Here is a 22728-nt window from a genome sequence, read left to right on the forward strand (position 1 = left end):
TGCTGGAGAGTATTGACTGTACCATGAACTGCCAGCAAATGAACACAGCTGACATGGACAATGCACAGTCGGAGTGGTTTACAGAAGTGAGGCTGGTGAGACTTCAGGTCTTGTAGTGTGGGCATGGTATCAGGATGACCAGGTCCCCCAAAGGACGTCATGTGTGGTAGAAGGACAGCAAAAAAAAGAGGAAGGTCCTTCAAGGAGACAGATGGACACAGCAGCTGCAACAACGGGTTGATGAGGATGATGACACGGGATGAGACTGTACTTCCTCCTATTATCCACAGGTCAGCTCTGAGCTGGAGTGCACTTTACAACAGCTAACAACAGCAAGGTACTTGGGAAAGGAGATAGAGGGAAATCAGTTTTAAAGTTCAAAGGAGGGCAATGTGTAGGCTATCAGGGTCTCTCTCACCCTCTAAGAATGTTGAACTTTACCCCACAGCAGTGTGAAGACATTGAAGGAGAATGACAACGTGCGGGGGGAGGGAGGATTAGAAATATCATTCTGACAGTTTGGGGGGAGTGGATTTTATGATACACCGAGACAAAAGACAAAGGCTAACACAGCGGTGCAGGCAAGCTCTTTACAAGTAGAAATAATCATTGATTCACAGCGGATCTCCACATCCATGTAGGGTACAGAAATAAAAGACACTTGGCCTTGAAGGGGGCCTTCTAGCCTCTTCAACTGTGAGAGAATAATTTTCTGTGTTAAAGCAATCTACTTGTGATATTTGTGCTATAGCAGCACCAGATAACAAAGATAGACCCAATTTAAAACAAAACACACAAACTACCTCTTAAGAGCTCCAATATTTGGGGTGTTCTTTCAGCCTAGCTATTGCTGAGATGAAGCATTGTGGAAAATCTAGAACTCATCAGAAATAACCATATCTAATTTAAAAACCACTGTCCAAAAGACAAGTCAAATGTCACACGATAAAATATTTTCTGATGAACATATGACACTTCTCAAGTCTTCCTCCCACCATAAAAAAGAATACATCTGAAACAGCACCCACGTAACAGGCCTAGAGTTTCAGGCGAGACAATACGTTCATGATTCACCTAATGCTAGAACCCAATAGGAGGATGTTCTAGTGGCTGGAGGGCAGGATGGAAAATCACCTCCTCGCCTAACTCTCCTTATCCTGGTCCAGATTCACCTTGCTAAGCAATATTTTGTTATTAATGTATGGTGCAGGCTGGACTTATGTCTAAAAAGTGAGTAAAAATTAGAAGTTATGCAGCTTTTAAAAGAGTGCTTTCTATTTCAGAAGAGGAAATTTAGGGAAACAAAACCATATTTCTTTATTTAGCAATAGTTCATTGAGGATTTTCTGAATATTATGTATTTTGTTAAATGAGTGACATGTCTGCCCTTAGGATAGAACAGCAGCACCTACACTGAGCCCTGAACTTAGAAAGTATAGGTTATGCTTAAATCATTTTAAATTGTCTGCTACATTCTAAGGAATTTAAAAGGCTTTTTAAAAGAAGATTTTGACACTTACTCTCTTTAAAATATGATGAAATCCTAAAAAGTCAAAGCTCTTCTTTTAAATAGTATTTCCAGATAAACTATGAATAAATTATTTTGAAAACTATATTGTTTCTGTTTCAACCCTAGACCTATTAAATTCACAGAAGAAACTTCATATAATCATTATACCTTGAGCGGTGTGGTGACCTACATAAATTTTGCTCTCTGACCAATGCATGCTACTCAGGTTCTCCTAGGTAAACATGAACAAAATGGAGGCTTGCACATCAACTAGCAGAGACCAATGGAAAGAGTGACCATTTGGGATCAACCAGGAGACTAGACTTTGCTGTTACTTTAGTTCTATTTGCTCATTAGTAAAATGGAAACAAGACCACTATCTCCTTGGGATGTTGTAAAGGCTAAGTTGAATTAACATAATGGTACATGAGATGTACTTGATACATGCTAGCATAACAATGATAATTCTTATAAACTGGCCATTCCCATAAAGCACATGGTATCACAAGAGAATCAGACATCACCTGTCCAAGAATATTTGGCTGAGAAACTGCCATTACATTCTCTCTTCCCCCTTCTTCATAGCTGACCAGGTTAATATATCACGCAATAATCATTTCTGAGGGCCTTGATGTAGTCCTCAATCTTCCTCAGCACTGCAATTTAGACAGCTACCATAGACCAGCAGGTCTGACGTGTAAATTGAAATTGACCACGTTTTTCATCTTCTCTTCCTTCTAACCTTACCTTTGAGTATAAACACTGGATCCTGCGACTTCACTAGCGTGACACAAAGCATCCTTAGTAGCCCGGGCACAAGAACCTAGAATTCCTAATGGCCAGATAAGTGTAATTCCACTGCAGAGTTTTCACACCCTCTCTTCTGAGTTGTGAAATTAAGGCACGGGGCCTAGTTGGGAGAGTCATATCAATTCATACAGATGGCCATTTGTGTTTCAGGTTGAGCTACACATTAAATCACAGCTCTGTAATATATAGTCATAGTCTGATCTGAAGCAGGGAAATATTTTAGGAAACTATTTCTTCTACTGTGTCAAGGACAAGACTTTATAATAGCTTCTACTATACAGTCATTTAAGTGATGGGGTAATGGACATTATGCCAAGTTGCTGTCACGCTAGTTACAAGCATCTCATGAAGAGCAGGCAATTTCTGATTACCAAAAATATGATCTATCAATCGCGACACCAATTTAGTGAATGGGCCTATAATGTCCATGAGGAATAACTTCCTAGTGACTGAAGCTTCTTCCTGAAAACAGAACTTGCTGATCACTGTTTTGAAGTTACGCTGAACTCGAAAGGAAGAATAGTTCCTAGAAAACTCTTTTGTTTGGGTTTTCAAAAATTATTTGGAAGGAATTATTTTATAAGCAAGAAATTAACCAAAGTTAACCCTTAAAGGAGATTATTCAGGATGAGCAATGACCAAACAGTTGTGAGATTATTTTATCTGAAATTTAATCATGAGAAACAGAGGTGCATTTCCATTGTAAATTGTCTCAATCTTCACTCTCTCTCCCCTGCATATTCGGAGCAATCTCTATTAATCCAAAGAATTGGTATTCCGTGGATATGTTCATTATTTCATACATTAACTTAAAAGAAAGAAAGGGATAAAGAGTAGAAGCATACTGAACCACGTGTTCCAAAAAAGCAAAGTCAAATTATCATTCATATTTTCCTTCTAAGCACCCCACATTCAAAGTCTTGCTCTATCAACCTTCCTAGGAAACTGTTTGCATCATCATTTAATGTTTTTAAAATCAGATATTCAAATGATCTTTCTCCTGAAGTGCTAGAGGGAAGAGGCAGTGGGAGTGATCAGGATCAGATACTTGGGGGGCTATGATGCATTACCCTGTAGTCAGTATCTGGAGCCCCTAATGAGACTTGGGAGGGTATCAATATCTTAGTAACCTTGTATTGGGATTCCCTCCTAAATTCCATTTTAAAAAGACATAAATTATGACTATCATAAGATAAAACTCAGCCATGCAAAGGAAGCTTTAAAAAAAAAACGAAAACCAATATGCAGGCCACTATAACTTAATGATTACCCTAGTTAAAAATAATTGTGTCACGGGTTCATGGGGGGGAGGGTGAGAGGGAAGGGAAAATGAGGAGCTGATACCAAGGGTTCAAGTAGAAAGCCAATGTTTTGAGAATGATGATAGCAAAAATGTGCAAATGTACTTGACACAATGCATGTATGTATGGATTGCGATAAGAGTTGTACAAGCCCCAACAACATGATTAAAAATGATAGTAATTGTAAAAATTCACAATTAAATATGATCACATCAGTCCTGGCTTCTAGCGACCATAGAACCAATCACTGCCCGGTCCTACAAAGTCATTGCTAGGTTTGAGCCCGTTGTTGCAGCCACTGTCAATCATCTTCCTCGAAGAGCTTCCTGGTTTTCACTGATCCTTTACTTTAAGGAGCAGACAGACTTCTGCAGGGACTGGTCGTTCCTAACAACATGGCCGCAGTAGGAGACCAAATCTCTCTTGTAATGGATCAAAAGTGAAAGAAAACAAAGATGGTGGGCTGGGGAATCCGAGTGGCACTCTTGTTTGCTGAGCTCAGTACTCGCTAGATGAGAAGGCATATAACTCACGGAGTTCAAACCGTTATGAATTAACGTGTAGATATTTTGACTCCAGAAAGAGAAGTCCAATGTCTGGGAGTTACCTTTGATTTCCTTTACTTTTCCTACCTGGCCGCACTCATATTCTGCCTGAAACACATCCACACGATTACAAACACCACGTTTTCACTCTATATGAGAAAATTGTCAGAATCAATACACTGATCTTTATGATGACTGCCGCCACCCAAGCCCATGCCATCACTGTCTCCCCCTTGAAAGTACTGCTGGAGCCTTCTAACCAGTCTCCCTCCTTCCAGTCTGTCTACATACAACTTGTTTTCAATATGCATATTAGATGTTGCCTTGTCTTTATTTAAATTAGTTTAATGGTTTTGCATAAGATTCAGATTCGATCTCATTGCCTCCAAAGTCCCACAAGAACTGGTCTAACCTAACTCTTCAATCTCACCATGCACTCTTCCCTCCTGCCCCCACCCACCCTCTTTTCTTCCATGCTGCTGCCTTCTCCAGCTGGGAGATATTGCACTTGCTCAGTCTCTTCCTCCTTGAGTAAGCTAATGATTTTATCTGTGATATAATGCCAAGATTGTCATCAGGCTACTTCCTTTTTATCTTTCCATTTTTCTAGTATCAGTTGATGCCTTCTCTTCTGTATCAGATTTCCATTTCAGTTTTTAATAGTACAGATCACTAAGTGATTTTATTTATTTATTTTTTGACTTGTTTATTTTCAATAGTAAATTTTTGAAACGTTTCTACTGAGTAAGACAGAAACCTATTAGAGAAGAAAATCTTAAATTTTTTACATTAGCACATGCAGCAGGAAAATAGATAAGGCAGAACCCTGTCAAAGTTGGAAAGCTGAGAGACATGGGAAATGACAGCATAGTCATGGAGTTCCTGCAGAACTCTGTTCTCACAGGTTTCTCTCTGCAGGCAGCCCCCACGTGACAAACGTTCAATTTACAGGCAACTTCCATTTGCTCTCAGAGCCCTCATGGCCTAGTGGCTATTAGCTGGGCTGTCATCTGCAAGGAACGCAGTTCAAAAGCACCAGCTGCCCTTGGGAGGAAGAAAGGGGTCTCGGCTCTTGTGAAGAGGTGCTGGCTTGTGAAGGCACAGGAGCTTTGCACCCTGTTCTGCAGGGTCACCGGGAGTCAGCATCTATTCCGAGGTAGGGGTATGGTTGGAATTTTCTATTTGCCATGTAACATTTCCCTCATTGTCAAATGATTCAACCAGCTTGTGTTCCCCACTAATTCTGTATCACAAACACCTTCAGTCGCTGCACGTGTCCCTTTGACATCGTTGGAAAAGGCTCTGAGACTTTCCTTGCACTTAAAGTAAGGCAAAATATGAAGTGTATGTACCTGCTATGACTTACCTACAAATTAGACTTACAGGCAAGAATTAGACATTGATCTCATTCATATCTCAGGGTCCTTTAGACCGCGAATACCAAACACTGCACGTTACTTTTGTGGTGTCAGCAGAACAGAGTCAGCACATAGTAAATGACGTTTGCCAATGAACAAATGATGGTAAGGAACATGACGTCTAATGTACAATCGTATTTTTTCTGGAAGAAATAAATTACTTTTACATTTACACATTTTAATTCTATGTACATGGATTCTCATTTCCGTAGTCACTGACCAGAAAGATTATCAGGTCTTTAAAACACCTGAGATTGCAGGGATCTACAGTACAGGCAGAGCCCAAGTTACAAACACACGTCTAGCTCATATAACCCCCAGCTAAGAACCAACCTCTGAAACCAACCCATTATATTAAAGTGTTAAGGTTCATAATAATAAACAGGCACAATTTCAAGGCACATGGCACAGTCTGGCTTTATGACTGTAGGATGTTGGGCATGTGTGAGGTGAGTGTAGGTGGAATGGTCTGATGTGTATGGACAGAAAGGCACACCGTATTGTGTACAGAAAAACACTAGACGAACTGATGTGAGACATGAGTTAAAGGACTGACTGCGCTCCCCGGGGAGGAACTCCTCAGCCTTCAATCTATATTTTATTCACTAATTTTAAAGGCATCATTTTTAAAAATCATTTTATTAGGGGCTCATACAACTCTTTTCACAATCTGCACATACATCATTTGTGTACAGCACATTCATACATATGTTGCCATCGTCATTCTGAAAACACCTGCTTTCTACTTGAGCCCTTGGTATCAGCTCCTCATTCCCCCCTGCCCCGCTCCGACCCCTGAACCCTTGATAATTTATAAATAATTATTATTTTATCATATCTTATACCATCCGACGTTGCCCTCACCCAGTTCTCTGTTGTCTGTCCTCCAGGGAGGAGGTTATATGTAGACCTAGTCATCTGTTCCCCCTTTCTCCCTCACCCTCCCTCCACCTTCATGATATCACCACTCACCACTGATCCTGGGGGTTCATCTGTCCTGGATTCCCCCTATTTCCAGTTCCTATCTGTGCCAGTGTACTTTCTCCAGTTCGGCTCCATATGTAAGGTAGAATTGGGATCATGATAGTGGGGGGGGGGAGGAAGCATTTAAGAACTAGAGGAAAATTGTATGTTTTATCGTTGCCACACTGTACTCTGACTAGCTTGTCACCTCCCTACAACCCTGCTGCACGGGATGTGCCCCCCTCACAGCCACACTACACAGCACCAGCTGCTGGAGGCCCCTCCGTCAGCCCAGTGGGCAAGCAGTTTTCCTTTGGTTCAGTTCCCAGTGACCCCCACCCCCACCTGCACATACACTTGCCCTCCCTGACAAGGCTAATGGCCCACTTAGCTGCGCTGCCTGCCCCCCCAGCACCTGCTGCCTCCCTGTCCTCAAGGGTCAGGGAACATTGTTGTCTGGACTCACATGCTCCCATTCACCCCTCTGGCTCCCCACAAAGGGACCTGGTGGACTCCCCTGGTCTTAAAGGGGTCCACACCCCATCTTTGGAATACCCGCATTCCACCTTACTGGCAGCAGCAGGTGTGGTCCGTGGGTGGGGGCGTTCCTATGTCTCAGTGTGTCACCAACCTGTAAGCCCTTCTTCCATCCCTACGCTAGTGTGGCCTAGGGGCACAGGAAGACAGGAGGGACTCAGTCACCACCACCACTACCACACCCTCTTCTCTGCATTGCTGGCGTCCCAGGTGAGTTCACAAAGACCCAGGGTCCCTGTGGCAGCCACTTAGGTGGGCCAGGCTACACACCCACCCTGTCTGCTTACACCAGGCCTCAGTTTCCCCTTTCAGATGGGGCTCTAATACCAAGGAACTCACTTTTCCTCCTCATGCCCCCCCTTCCCAAGGTTCTGGTTCCAGCCTCCCTCTGTTCACAAACTACCTCTGGACAGTTGTGTTGTTTTCTGTTCAACGTTTCGTTCTTCCACGTCTGTCATCGCTGCTGCTGCCAACCGGTCATCCTCCTCCCTCTCCCAGGCCTACCCCCCTCCTCCCTCCCCCAGGAGGCTGCTTCTAGGGGAAGGGGGCCAGGCCCAGCAGGCTGGGTGACTGAGCAGCCCAGGCCCAGGCAGGATGGGGGCTTGCCCCTAGGATGCTGCAGCAGAGAGAGGAGGGGTGTGGTCCTGGGCAGGGCACAGGGCTGCCCTCTCCTCTTATCTGTGGGGAGGGGCAGCCATTCTATGTCCCACCTGGGGCCCTCCTCTGGTTTCCTATTTGCAGTTACTTGAATAAAGAAAAATATCCTTAAAATTTTTTAAATAATAAATTAATAAAGGCATCATTTTTGATCAGTCATAAATCATAGAAGGCCTTATCCTAGGCACTGTTGGCCATTGGTAGTTAAGGGTAGGATTCTTCACGCTCCCTCAGGAGACCATATTCAATTCTCAGCTAAGGTCCTCAGGCACGGCCCCCACTTCGCTGGCAGAGGGTTTGTGTGGGCTGAATAGGTTTCAGCGAAGCTTTTAGTCAAAGAACAACTGGGAAGTCTAAAAAGGACTAACATTCCAATTCTGAAAAAATAACCAGTGAAAAAGCCCTAGGGATCTCAACAGTCATATCTTCAAATGATCACCCACTTGACCCATCAAGACTGGGCAGTATTTTATAGTGTTGTGTGTGCGGTTATCATGACTCAGAGGTTGACTTGACGGGCATCAAATTGGACCCCCAGAAGCATGCGTGGCCCTAAATAAGTAAGACATCATCTGTATTGGCAAACCGCATTCAATAGGCAGGTGAAATAGACATGTGAGTAAGCATACTGGTAATAGAAAAGCAGGAGCAGCTATAGTATTCGATGGGAGCCCAGAGGATGGAGGGTCTCTAGGAAGATGAAGTCTTGAGTGATAAGAACAATGAACTCTGAGGAGGGGTTATAGACAGACTCCTTAGAGACGAGGAGAGTAAGGAGCAAGGCTTTGGCGAGAGACTGCATACTGACTTCAGTGAACAGTGAGTTGCGGGTAGTGGTCAGAACGCCATGGAGAGGCGCTGGACCTGGGGCTGAAATGACATTATGGGGCCCAATGGCACACAAAGTTGACTAGGTATTGAGTTTTCTTGTATAAACTACCATGTAGCAGACAGCGTTCCATCAGACCCTTGTAGCTAGGTCCTCCTAATGAAAAGGATTTCATCATCACAGATATTTAAGAAATGCTCCACACACTAATCTCAGTTTCTGAGAGGCTTAAACTGCCCCCCATGGCTTTGAAAAGTTCTTCAATAAAACATACATCCTAAATGTGTTTCACCAAACATAGGCCATTCACAACATTTCCAGACATATAGGGCCTTCTCTGAAAAATCAGATTGCACTTAATGTCAAGCACTACTTTAAATGATTTGGAGTTTTTTTTAAAAAGATTTAAATCAGTCAACAATATAAATAGAAATGATAATTAAGATAAATTTGACAATATTCGGTGTATATGAAAGGGATCTAGGAAGTTAACAGCTACTGCAAAGACTGTGTGTGGGTGATAAACACCTATACTTAAACACTGAGAGTGGTATTGTGTGTGTGTGTGTGTATATATATATATATATATATATATATATATATATATATATATATGAAGAAATCTCAGATATAATTCTATCTATTCTGATGATCAACTAGTAATTACTTCCCTCCATTTTTTGACCTGGAAAATTGAATGACTAGTAAAATTCATGTTTTTCCACTTGGAGTAAACATAAAAATTACAAGCCTGCAGGAATTTCAAAATATGCTGTGCATTTTTACCCACAAGCTCAAGCGCTTCTCTCCTCAACCGGTTCATGGAACTCAATCTATTTCACTGCCGCTTTTCCACTTAGCCCTTTGAAAACAATGCTTCTCCCGTACTAGAAAAGCGAACGCCCTCATATTTCAGGGAGGTCGTTCATTTTCTTCTTTCTTTAGACTCACCAGGGGGCACCCAGTTTTGATCAAAGAAATCCAAAAAGTTACTGGCATCAGCCTTGTAGGGAGGGTGGTACTCCAAAATGCAAACGTCATACATCAACACCAGGATTTTAGATTTGTTACTTTTAGGGATAGATTCCCTCCATTTTAAGCCATGCAGACTCGAATTCATCCTCAAATCTGTGTATCTATCCGCTTAATAAAATTCTTAGCAAGATGAAATCACACTATATAATAGCTAGGACATTTTCATGATCGTTTCCCTTTCCAGTTGACAGTTTGAGATACGTTTTCTTCAAGATTTATTACTGTCAATTTAATGCCCATTTTAGACTACTCTGAAAATACCATTTATGCAAGCAGATATCCTATCTATTTCTGTCTGTTGGACTACATTTTCATCTATCTTTCTCACCTAGATCAATGTAAAGAGAAGCGTATTCATCTCCTTTCCTCACATACAAAAACACAAAGAAAGGAGTTATAAGGGAAAGCAAGGGCATTTACTAATTAGGAGGATGGTCAAGAGCTGCTCTATGCTATTTTGGATAGTTGGACATTTCTCTTAAGGAAGTACTCTTATGAGTCTACCATTGGTCTGCCAGCTTGCCATACAGTGGTGGGTCAAGGCAGAATGAAGTTTTCTCATGTTTCATTAATTATGAAAAGGTATTTGAATGTGTGGATCAGAACAACTAAGGTTAATATCAAAAAGAAAGGAAATTACAGACCACTTCCCTGTGTTCATGCAGGAGACATATGTAAGACCAAGCAGCAGATGTTCTAATGGAACAACAGGTACTGAATACTCTGAAACAAGGAAAGGGGTGCACCATGACTGTATCTTCTCACTATAATGGTTCAGTTTGAATGCTGAGCACATAGTCTCAGAAAGTAGACCAGAAGAACGTAGCATCAGAATTGGAGAAGGGTTCATTAAGATGTAACCTGCAGATGACGTAACTTGCTGTAAACCAAGAGGACTTGAAGCATTTAGTGTTGAAGATCAAAAACACAGCCTTCAATGTTATAACTCAATGTAAAAAAAATAAATTCTCACAATCCTACTAATAAGCCATATAATGGTTGACTGATAAAGGACTGAAGTTGTCAGGGGTTTTATTTTACTTGGGAGCGGAAGGCAAAGCTTATGAAAAGAAGCAGTCTAGAAGTCAAAGGACGTGCTAGATTGGCATGTCTGCTGTGAAAGACCACGTGAAAGTGTTAAAGAGCAAAGAAGTCACTGTGGACAAGCGCGTGACTGGCGTACTCTATGGTATTTTCAATTGCCACACATGAACGCTCAACCTGCATAATGAATAAGAGAGAACATTAAAGAATTGATGTATTTGAATGATGATCTCAGTGAAGAAAACTCAATATACTGTGGATGCCAGAAGAACAAGCAATCTGTCTTGGAAGAAGTACAGACAAAAGGCAAGGAGTCCATAGAAAAAGAATGTCTGGAAACTGGTGTGGTGGCCACTGTACAATTCTACTTGGTGTCACAGACTATGAAATGATAGGTGTATTAAATCCCAATTAATAAAAAAGAAAGAAGGGTATTTGCTAGGGGGAATAAAAAGTCTAATTAGAAATAAAAATGGTGAGACTTTATCTGATGCTCTTTGGACTCTGGAGAGATCAGGGCCTGGAGAGAGGCATCATCTTTATTAAAGTCGAGTGTCAGCGAACAAAAGGAGGACCTTCCATGAGAGTGGTTATACAGCGTCTGCAATGATGGGTTCAAACGTGCAACCACCATAAGGATGGTACAGGCAGCGGTTGTTGTGTCCCACACAGAGTCGCTCTGTGTCAGAGCTACACTCCGATTCGCAGGCTCACTAATCCATATATTCAGCGAGCTATCCACCAAGTCCACAGATGAAGAGCACCCGGTGAGATTTGAGGAAGTCAGAATCTGTGCAAGGGGGAACCCTCCCAGAGGAGGAAAGCAAGTATTTTTCACTAGTGGAGAGTGATAGAAAGTGGTCAGGGCATAGGCAAGGGCTTGTGAAAGGAGGGGCATTTGTGCAACCTAGAGAATAAAATCAGCTCACCCGGCTGTGGTTCTCACAGTTTTCAGTGTATTCCATTGCAACCATGCTATTAGGTGTTAGACAAGAACATTTTAACAGCTGGCTGAAGTCGCATGAAAAGTTATCACTGTATTCATCAAAAGTGAATTAAAGCAGAAATGGCTGCCGACCTTAGCCTAATACCTTCATAAAGATGTTGACAAAGGTGGAGCCAGAAGAGTGCAGAAGGAAAGACGTGTTGACTCACTTTGGGGCTGAGGAAGCATGCTTACTCCTCAGGAGGAATTTGTTAGTTGACCATAAGCTCTATGGGGGAAGGAACCAGTCCTTTCCACCCTGTCCTCACTGAGTAATCCAGTCTCCTGACATGTGAGAAGTGTTCAATACTTGATTGTTGAATGAGTATTTACTGAGCGTCTATGCCAGCCTTATGACCTTTAAAACAAACCCACACCCCTTGATTCAGTGATTCCCTTACTGAAAATTTATCTTCAGGAGAAATGTGGTTTAAGGTGCATGCACACTGCTTTTACTTCAGTCTTGTATACAGTAATGAAAAGGGAACAAATAAATGAAAATATTGCCACTGAGTTGATTCCAACTCATATACATCTTATAGGGTAAGTAGAACTGCGCCATTGGGTTTACAGGGCTGCGAGCATTAAGCTATCACCACTCCATTCTCCGAAGGAGCAGCCTCAGACCTTGAGGTAGCACTTGAACCAGTGACCACCAGGCTTCCTGAGGAACCTACAGCGGTCACATAGGGTCAGTGTGACTCAAAATAGACTTCATACTGCATTTCTCAACACTCTGAGAACCGCAACACAAGCAGTAAAACATGATAATGACGTCAATTAATCATAATGGATCCATATTATTTCAATAAAAAATGTACTATACAAATGAAGGTTAATAACAGCAGGAACTGTTATTGTTGTACACTGGTTCTATAAAATGAGAACTAGGCTAATATATCTATTAAAATAGCTTATATTATTAACTTATCATTTAATACATGTATCTAAATACTTATGGTGTCAATCTGTGTGGCATGTGTCAATAACAAACATGAAAGAAACTTATCTGTACATGTAGAGCCAAATACAAGTACTAAAAATACCAAAATATTAAGTGTGCATAACTGTGAATGTAATTACAGGCACATTAAAAATTTTTATTACTATACCATTGATCTTGTTCCTAGCAAGCCTCCAATAAACAGAATGAAACACTGCTGTTCATACACCAGCCTCACAATTATGGTTAGGTTTGACTCCTTTGTTGCAGCCAGCCAGTCATTCCCTTCCTGAAACATCTGCTCTGCTCTCACTCCCAAACATGACGGTCTCATCCAGGAGGAAAAAAGGACAGGTTGCCCCTGATGACATGTCCCCAGCACGTGAGACAATGTCTTGCCATACTACTTCCAAGGAGCATTCTGGCCATACTTCTCCCACGACAGATTTGTTTGCTCTTCTGCCAATCCTGTACTTTAAATATTCTTCATCAACAGAATTCAAATCCAACCAATTATTCTGTGGTCCTCCGCATTCATCATGCAACTTTAACATGCACATGAGGTGATGGAAAACACATTGGTTTGGGTAGGTGAGCCTTAGTTCTCAAAGAGACATGGGCGCTCTTCAGCACTTTAGAGGTCTGTGTAGAAAATCAGCACAGCAAAGCATCCTTGGGGGTCTTCACTGTTACTGTGGAGGAGTATATGTGTGTATATATATAAATGTGTGTGTATATATATCAAACTATGGAACTATAGTCTTCATCATTAAAAACCATAGAAAATAATATAACTTTTTGCCATAAACTGATATAACTTGGGACTAATAGAGGGGTTCTCATATGAATGAAAATATGTGTTCATGTCTACAATATTCAGGAATCTTTTGACTGCTGGTAACAAAAATCCTAACTTAATAAATAAATTGTCTTACCTCATAAAAAAACAAATAAACCGTATAATCCAGTTGTACGTGGAACCTAATTTCTAAGTGGTGATTCCAATATTTCACTGTCATAGAATAAATTAAGAGTTTGAATCAAGTTAATACACAGACATATATAAATAAATCTGTGTAAACAGCCCCACCCCAAGAGTAAATGGAGCTACTGTGGACTTTCAAATGGTCAATAATTTCCTTCTATTTGAATGAACAAGCAGCGTCCAAGGAAGCATTAGTCAAGAAATTACCTTGGGTGACTAGGCTACAAAAAAGATCTTTAAACGGAAAAGCAGCGATTCCACTTTGATAACTAAAGTGTGCCAGAGTTTTCCAATCACCCCATGTAAGCCTAGACAAGGAAAGGGACAAGAAAACATTCATTGGAACTGTGATGAAGGCAAAGCACATGAAGCTTCCATGGGAAATCCAGGAGGCTGCAAGTCCTTCTGAGAACGGCTGCCACCAGAACGCTCCACCAGTGTGAGGTGGGCAAAATGTGGCTTGTTTCTGTTGGGGACGTGCCTTGAGGAGAGACCAACGTCCGGAAAATGACATCATGTCTGATAAAACGACAAAGAGTAACTGGGCTCCTAGTTGCTGTGAGCTTCACTTGATGTTGGGCTACGAAGGCGTTCATTCTAAGTGGGGAAGCTGACCAGAAACCACGGCAATGCAAGGAGATAGCCTGCCGAGAGGTTACATGGGAGCTAACGTGGACTGACAGGTCTCAAATAAGAGGATGTGCTCGAATGGAGCTTCTTTAAAAGGGCTCTGATAAGCAGAAAAGGATATTACATTAGAGGGAAATAGAAAGCTGATAGTTTATTGCAGGGGTCAGCATTTTTTTCTCCTATGAACCAAATAGTAAATATTTTAGGACTTTGGGGCCAGAAAAATCATTGCCAAATTACTCAACTTTGCCTGTGCAGCAGGAGAGCATCCATAGACAATACAGAAACAGGAAAGTATAGTGTGCGCCAACAAAAATGGACTTATAAATACTCTAATTAGAATAATTTCTACCTGTCATGAAATCCCACTCCTGACTATGGTCAGTTTCAGAGTAAGATGAAAGATAGAATACTCCCAAAACAAACTTTTCAAATAACTTTCAAAAGAAAATAAAATTTAATATGCCATGCGATGATCAAATAAAATCTTGTATAATAAATGTATTATAATTTACTGTGATCAAGGTATCTGATGTCTTCACCATTGACTATTACGGGATCTTGAGTTTATGGAAAGGAGACAGATTGCCTCATTTACTTAGTAGGGGTGCCTGCTACACGTATCGACCCAGAAGCAAGGTTATCACGATTCAAAAGCCAGGAATGGCCCTGCTGCACTCGTGGGTTTCCCCAAACTGGGAATAACTACTGGTAAAACTTCAAACAATACAATGCGCAGCGGTTCCTTGATTTGAAGAGGAACTGTATTCCTAGAAAACGCAACAACTATTAAAAAGAACCTTGGAAAAATGTTTGTATGTTTCTGAACAACAAACTGGGTGGTATTTTAGGCTCTTCTTATTGGAAAGAGTCACTTGCTGGTGTTTTCAAATCATCATGAATGTCCAGTGGAGCATGAAAAATCGTGCAGTGTTGGGGACAATTATTTAAGGAGTCCTGGTGGTGATAGCAGGTTGTGAGTCGGTCAATCATTCTAACGACAAAAAGAGACTTTCGGCTCCAGTGAAAATTTCCAATCAGGAATTTAAGGTTACTGAGAGTGAGAATTGACTCGATGGCAGTGAGCTGGGGCAATTCTGTATTGTGCGGGAATGCCTTGCACATTACACATCATGTACCATACCCCTGAATGCCAGTGCCACACCCAAATATTATCAGTAGAATCTATGCCCACACATTTTGAAAATGCTTTATTGTTCTTCTCTTCTCTCTTTCCCTCCTTGGGGACTGTTGGTCTAAATTCTGAGAGAGTTGTGAATAATTGTATACGTCATTAAGTATGTTATATGAAGGGTTAAGAGCTCAGAAGACACTTCTTTTCTGAGTTCAGAGACATAGACACATTCTTCCACACACAGAATGACCTTGATCGAGCTTCTTATTTTTCCTAGTGTCTTCTTTGGAGCATGAACTCCATTACCCCGAAGGTCCAATCAGGCTGACATGGTTATAAACTATCTATAGGCCTTTGGGAATTGAGATAGTTAGTTTATTGTGCCAGCCTGGCCGATAAACACAAGTGGGATTAATTGAAGGGCGAAGAGATAAATGGCTTGGTGAGCCTTGCCTTTCTTGTCTCTCGCTCTTTGATCATCAGACCAGTGTGCGGCTGCCTTGCTTGTTTTGTGCCTCAAATTACAGGCTACACTACCTATGGGACGCCTAGCTGGTGGACTGTGTCACTGTAAGTTGAGGGCCCTTTAAGCCCACACGATTGGAATGTACATCTCTGGAGCTGGGGACCGACAGTTGGTGACCTGCCTTGCTGTTTGCTGCCTGTGTACATATAGCCCAGCTCTCTCTACAGAGGACAAACTGACATCCCTCAAGACTTAAAGGACTGCCAGTGTATCACAACTCTCTCACAGGAATGAGTTGCATTTGTACTACTTTATAATTTAACAGTTCATTTCTTGTGATATATATATATATATATATATATATTTATTTATTTACTAGCAATCTGGTTTTGTCTATTTAGAGAACCCTGTCTAACACATTTTGGTACCGGGAGTGGGGTGTTGAAGAAGCATTATTAGTGTTGTTAAGACTAATCATGTTGGAGAGCCAATTTAAGAAATCCATATTTATGGTTTTATTTCTCTAGAAGCACTCCTGGTGCCAAAATGTGTTAGACAGGGTTCTCTAGATAGACAAAACCAGATTGCTAGTACTTAGATAGATAGATAACACAAGAAATGAACTGTTAAATTATATACAGGCATTTACAAGAATGGAACAAAGTAGAGAAGGCTGAGACTACACCCAGGTGATGCTACAAAGGCTTAAACAGTATCAGAAAAGGGAAATAAAAGGACAATGAATATGATGGTGGAACACAGAGATTTGATTCTTGAGATGATGGGTACATAGATAGACTATGTGTATGAGACTCACTATATTTGCCAATGTGATATAGTGCTCACTTTTAGACTAATTATAATGCATTGTATATGCTTCTATTTTGTGTCATATTTACAGTATATGATTTCCAACTTCATATTTCAAGGTTTTAAGTATGAAATTCAGGGCACAAGTAAACATATTAGACTCTATTCAAGAGACATGCATTTAGTTTTGGTTCTGTGCAGGGAGAATCATCTCTAAGTATTCGCAGAAGAAGGAACCTTCTAAGGCTGAACTCACCCAAGGTTCTTGGGACCAGAAAATTAATTAGAATAAGAATCATCCACGATTCTGCTAGGGGGTTATCAGTCCTAATAGCCACAATAAAAGCTCCAATCCCTAAGGAAATGCCCAACAAATTTGAGAATTCTTTTAGGTTATTCTCCTACCTCCAAGGGTACTTAAAACTTTCTGCAAGATGTATAAAAGGAATGAGACAGACCTATATTTGAAATTATTACTGTTTTTATCTGTGTTGCAAACATAGGCAAGTTATTCCCAGATTTAATTTTCACATTTGTAGAATGGGGATTATATTACAACTATAGTGTGCCCACAAAATTCAGAGAATTGACAAATCTAGAGATTGTAACAGAGTGCTTCACACATTGTGAGTATGATGGGTCCTCAATGAACACCAAGTCACTTTTGTTGCTTGCTCCCCTAACCTCTAGACCTCTCTCTTCGTCCTGCCTTGGAAATGCTCAGATGACGTCAGCATTCAGCAGTACACTTGCCAGGAGTGTCAGCAAAGTGGCTTCGTGTTGGCAACTGGAATGCCTAGACCTTTGCTTCCTTTTGGTGTGTATCTCTTACCCTCTCTTCTCTTCCCTTTGCCCAGAAGACACTGGTGGCATCAGAGACTAGGTAGTCCTTTCCTTCTTTGATAAGGTTATCTATTTCTGTAATGAATTAATGGAAGCCAATATGGAGTTAAAATCAACTGGAAGGTCTTTCTGGCTTGACATAACCTGAGCCTGATACTTCAGCCTAAGGCAACCCTACTTCATGAACAAGAAAGTCTTTTGCATGCAAGTTGCTGCAGACTGCTGTTTCTGGAGGAGCAGCCAACAGCACGCGAGGGGAGATGGACAGAGCTTGGCTAAACACTTCAAATGCAGTTACTCTGGCAGTATGTTCCTGGGAGCATCCTTCAACCTCACTCTGTCTGTGAAAACGGTTTATGGGAATGCTACTTCAGCAATATCATTCTATTTTACATGTTTTAAAACACAGATGGTTGTAAATCTCTGAGAATCCTGAAGGACAAAATGTCATACCACCATCATGCGGTAGAGTGCCAAAGGACCGGAACAGTGGCCTAGCCTAACCCTCATTAAAGTAAGACGTTAAAAAAATAAAATGAAATCAATTTAGTGAGTGAACTAGAAGTCCTAATGAAAGACTAGCTTACTGCTGATTAATTGTATGCATAATAAGTTATTCAGGTTCAAAAAGATAATCTCTTTATTATTAGCATGGAATACTTGTTTTGTTGTAACCATTACATTTAGCTCTTTATCTAGATTATTTCCCATCTAGTCACATTTCCCCACAGCATGGCTTCTCATTCCAGGCTTTACAGAAGAAAAAAACGAGGTCTAGAGAGTGTAGCAAGTAAAATCACAAGGAACTGTGAAGTTCAAATTTAAGACAGTCTAGCTCTAAACTAGAAACTCCGGTGTTCCCTATTAGTTAATGGGAGGCAACGGACAGAGTCACAGATTGTTAGCACTCAGTAAACCCTTAGAGTGAAACCATGGAAAACTAGTTTTCACAGAAATAGGAAAAGTGGGGCCTGAAATGGTTTGGCGGTTGTGAACTCTATCACCTAGAGCAGCGGTTCTCAATCTGTGGGCCGTGACCCCTTTGGGGGTCAAATAACCCTTTCACAGGGGTCGCCTGATTTATAACAGTAGCAAAATTACAGTTATGAAGCAGCAACAAAAATAATTTCATGGTTGGTGTATCACCCCAACGTGAGGAACTAACTGAATGAAAGGGTGACGGCATGAGGAAGGTGGAGAACCACTGACAGAGAGAAGGCGGAGCTCACACTCCACCCTTAGGTGATTTCATGCTGCCGATTCACCGCGGTCCTCATACAAGTCCACCAGGCCCTCTCTGACCCCTCCCCTTCCTTAACCCCTCAGCATACAATGTGCTGAAATGGAACCACATGAATGGGCAGTTTTGTAAGGTTTTTTTTGCAGTTAGCTCCAAGAGTTTAAGTACCTTTGTCTACTAGATGAACACCTTGCTTTTCAAAATTGCATCCAATTTAACTCAAGTGTTACCCTCTCAGCGAAGCACTAGCTTCCATGATCAGGTCTAATTAAAGAATAGCTTAACAATAGCCAATGTTTACTATGAACTTGGTATTTACATATTCATTGAGTCAACAGATATTGAGTGAGCATTCATTACATCAGCACTGTGGTATACTTATGAATGACTAATCATTCTTCACTCTAACCCCAAGAGGTAGGTACTATTTTTATTCTCATGCTATAAAACAAATTTAAAGCCTAAAGAGACCTTGTCTCAGATCTTAGATTCTTGCTCCTCGAGGTCCCTCTGTATTCTTCAGCACTCTCACACTTTGTTTCACTTGAAAATTATGATTTGTGATACATCCTTGGTGTATAATGATGTATTTGCTAGATGTTAGATCCCACTGCATTTGGTAAAGTCGCTGATGATAGGGTGGCATCTACTTTGTTTACTATTGCATCCATAGTGCCTAGCAGAATAGTTCACTATCATGTTTGTTGAACAAATGAGGAATGAATGAATGAATGAATGAGCAAAGAACACTTGCTTTGAATTCTGACCTAAGTGTCTCAGATCAGTCTGCATGGGAAGAAATGCCATGTAAGCAAAAATGAGCATGCTTCTTCCCAAGGCCAAAACTATTATCCTCGATGTGTATTTTAGAACTCACTTCTGGACACTATAATTTTCCATTTTTCTTACCTATTATTATGGTTATATTAATTCTACATATTCAAATGAAATGAGACTTTATTTGAACAAGGAAAGGAGTTGTTTTTTAGATCAGTTGAAGAACAACATAATAATAGAGTCCTGCTAGGACACGGCACCCCAAATAACAGGAATATGGCCAAGAGCCTTGGGAAAAACTCAAGTCATTATCATAGACCTCCTTCTTTCACAGCAGCCAGAAATCACACTGTTGATTTCCGCATAACAGACCAAGGATCTCAGAGAGCAGGATCCAGCGCCTGGGTGCTCTCTACAAGCCCCAGGCGCCTTCTGTTCCTCACAGTTGCCCCTCGGCTATTCTAAAACACGCACGAGCCTGTTTCTGTATCAAGGCTATTAATGCTTGCTATCACTAGCCTCCATCTATCCTTGGTTTTTCAGTGTTCCACGGAATTAATTGGGGGTAAAAATAGCATCATAAAATTATTAAAAATCCTTAATTTTAATGGACACAAGTATATTCACATATACTTAGATGTCATTTTATGATAATACACATTGATGTCTATGGCACAGATATCTATCCTTACAATATATTCCACAGGTGTGTTTGTGTGTGTGTATACACACATGTGTGTGCGCATACATGTATCCATTCTTTAGCATATAGGAGTAAAATATTCTATATGAAAAGGAGGAAAAATTATTTGGAATAACAATACTTTCCAAGTGAAAAAAGAAGTATAGAATTTCTATTCTGTATATGTATGTGTACATATGCTTATATGTGTTTCTGTTTATATATGTATAAATATATATGAAAATCAGGACCAATAAATACTAATACATGCAAATAGTTAGGTAATTATAGATATATTTAAACACATATCTTGCAATGTATATACAAATACACGTAAAGATATTTAAAGGTTTACTCAAAATAATATAGTTGAAAAGAGGACCAGAATTGAGGTGAGGTGATGGGAAAATGACCAACTTAACACACTTTTATAGCACTGAGATATTATAAGGGTAGAATTGTCAGGTGATTGAGGAGTGTCACAATATCAAAAACCCTAAAAGACATAATAAGCCGTGTCACTTTTCTCAGCCCCAAACAAAGTATACCTCAAAGGAAAGATATGCAGATCTGAGTCCGGGGAAATGGCAGCTGCCTCAATTTACTACATTCTCCCATGTCACGGCATCCCTGAAAGTTATCAATGCAGTGGGTTCTATTTCAATCCTTTAGAGTATTACACAGCTAAACTAAGGCAAGTAGAAGACTAAGTTGATAAAAAAAACACAAGAAGGAAAAAGTTCTCTCCAGTAAAAATATCCATTTGAGATTTTGATTTGTGGAGCATTCCCTCATGAAGTGAAAGGTCTCCTCCTAACCACCAATCTGGGAGGAACAGGATCATAATAAAGAAGCAAGTTTTCTTTCTGCATTGTGTACACAATCTCTAAATTAGATGTTACGACATATACTTCCTTTACCTAGGTGTGCCTCAAAAAAGAAACGAATAAATAAAGATGAATACGCAAGCGTAGTTGTCAAAGAAAACAAACTCTTGACAGTTATTGATGACTGTTTTGTTTAGAAATCACATTGATTTTCAAAAACAACCGTCCTTCTAAATGTCAGGTTCGGTTTCAAGCTAATACTAATGTGGTAATATGTTTCTGACTTAAATCAAGATCTGCAGATGCTCTAGCCCCTAAAGCTTGTCTTATATATTCATGGCAAAGAGACAAAAGCCATAAACATATCCACATATACATAGTTCCATTATTAAGAGCTGGCGATGTGCAGCACACTTAGAAATTCCTTAAAGGAATATTAAAATCTCAATGTCCTCTGCACAGCTCAGACCTTCATACTTAATCATAATGTGCACTTCCCAGTGATACAGAAATCAAGAAATTGCTTTTTATTCTGCAAACTCAGCTTTTCTCTGTTCAATGCCCATTTAAGAACAGAGTTAAGACTCTGTGTTCATGCCAGTGATTACACATAAAATGTATTTGTATTTTATAGCATTTCCAGGAAGTTGTTTCCCTCCTTTGGTGGGAAGTGGGGGGAAAAGCCAAATTCATTTATGATAAAATGCTAGCAGTTTGGGACAGTAATAACCTAGGGATCCAATTCCTCTGTCCATCTGCTTCAGAATTTGAATACAGGAGAGAGAAAAAGTTATAGCTGTTAATATAAATAGTGTTGCTTTATGATAAGGAAATACATGCCGTCATTTGACTCCAAGGAACATCGGCATGTCCTGTAAGCATTTCTTTAGCTGTCATAAGGGGCTATTCAGCACAGATTTTCTCCTCCATGATCCAAAGATACACAGCACCAGAGCAGTAGGATTCGAAGCATACCCTGCAAATCACTATGTTTGGTAACTGGAGAAATAGTCTTTGATTTATAAAAATAAAGAGAAGGAACGTGTTACATGGGAAATCATTTCAAGAATCTTCTTGAAAATGAAATAAAACTAGCTTAGGCAGAAGAGAAAAGTTAATCATGATCAAAAGTTAAAAGTGCCCACTGAGGACTATGGTCCACACTAAACCCTCTGAGGCTAGAGAAGTTGAATTGGGCAAAGTGTCACCGAAGGAAAGTGAGCATGGCGTCCCTCGACATTCCCCGCCCCAGCCAAGGTGGGAGCCCACAAAGAGGTGAAAATGACAGGGTTTCTTGATCTACCCCCCCTTTCAAACAGCCATTCCCAGTCAGCAAGGAGGGTTCAGCAAAGTTCCTAGACCACTCTAGCCTCACACAACGTGCTCATAGTTTCTGTCCGACCCAGGGAAAGTCAGGAGGAAAAGGCTCACCTGTGCTCGGCTGAGCCAACCGTGTGGACAGGCACAGCGCTCCCCACAAGTCCCTTTGCCCTTGGTGCTGGTCTTGTGGGGGCTTTTCCGCACACTGTCCCACAAGGTGACCAGCTTGGTCCTGTTTGGAGCTGGTCCCCCAGGTCCTGCGGAAGGCACAGTCTGAGCATTGTACCCGAGTCCCTGAGGGTGCCTCTGCCAGCCACAAGCACAGTGGGCATCCCTGAGCAGCGTGGGTGCGCTCCTGCTGGCATCCAAGCCCTCGGACCCTGGGCTGCAGCCGTGGGGCTTGGGGAGGTATGCATTCATCCTGAGCTGATGGCTA

At 41.0% G+C, this 22728-nt stretch overlaps 1 protein-coding gene across 8 annotated transcripts in view; it reads right to left on the reverse strand.

Moving 5' to 3' along the window:
* The window catches only part of DLG2 (discs large MAGUK scaffold protein 2), a 2300776-nt gene that overhangs the window by 824046 nt on the left and 1454002 nt on the right, over positions 1–22728 (reverse strand). For 5 of the 8 annotated variants that reach the window (XM_075548688.1, XM_075548687.1, XM_075548684.1 and 2 more), the window contains exon 1: positions 22404–22712. The exons of the other annotated variants lie outside the window; for them this stretch is intronic. In XM_075548688.1, the coding sequence (XP_075404803.1) occupies positions 22404–22712 (309 nt within the window). Of the gene's footprint in view, positions 1–22403; positions 22713–22728 lie in introns of those variants that run through there. 8 annotated transcript variants of the gene reach the window in all.

This window comes from Tenrec ecaudatus, chromosome 4 (assembly GCF_050624435.1).
Source record: "Tenrec ecaudatus isolate mTenEca1 chromosome 4, mTenEca1.hap1, whole genome shotgun sequence".
Classification (NCBI taxonomy): domain Eukaryota; kingdom Metazoa; phylum Chordata; class Mammalia; order Afrosoricida; family Tenrecidae; genus Tenrec; species Tenrec ecaudatus.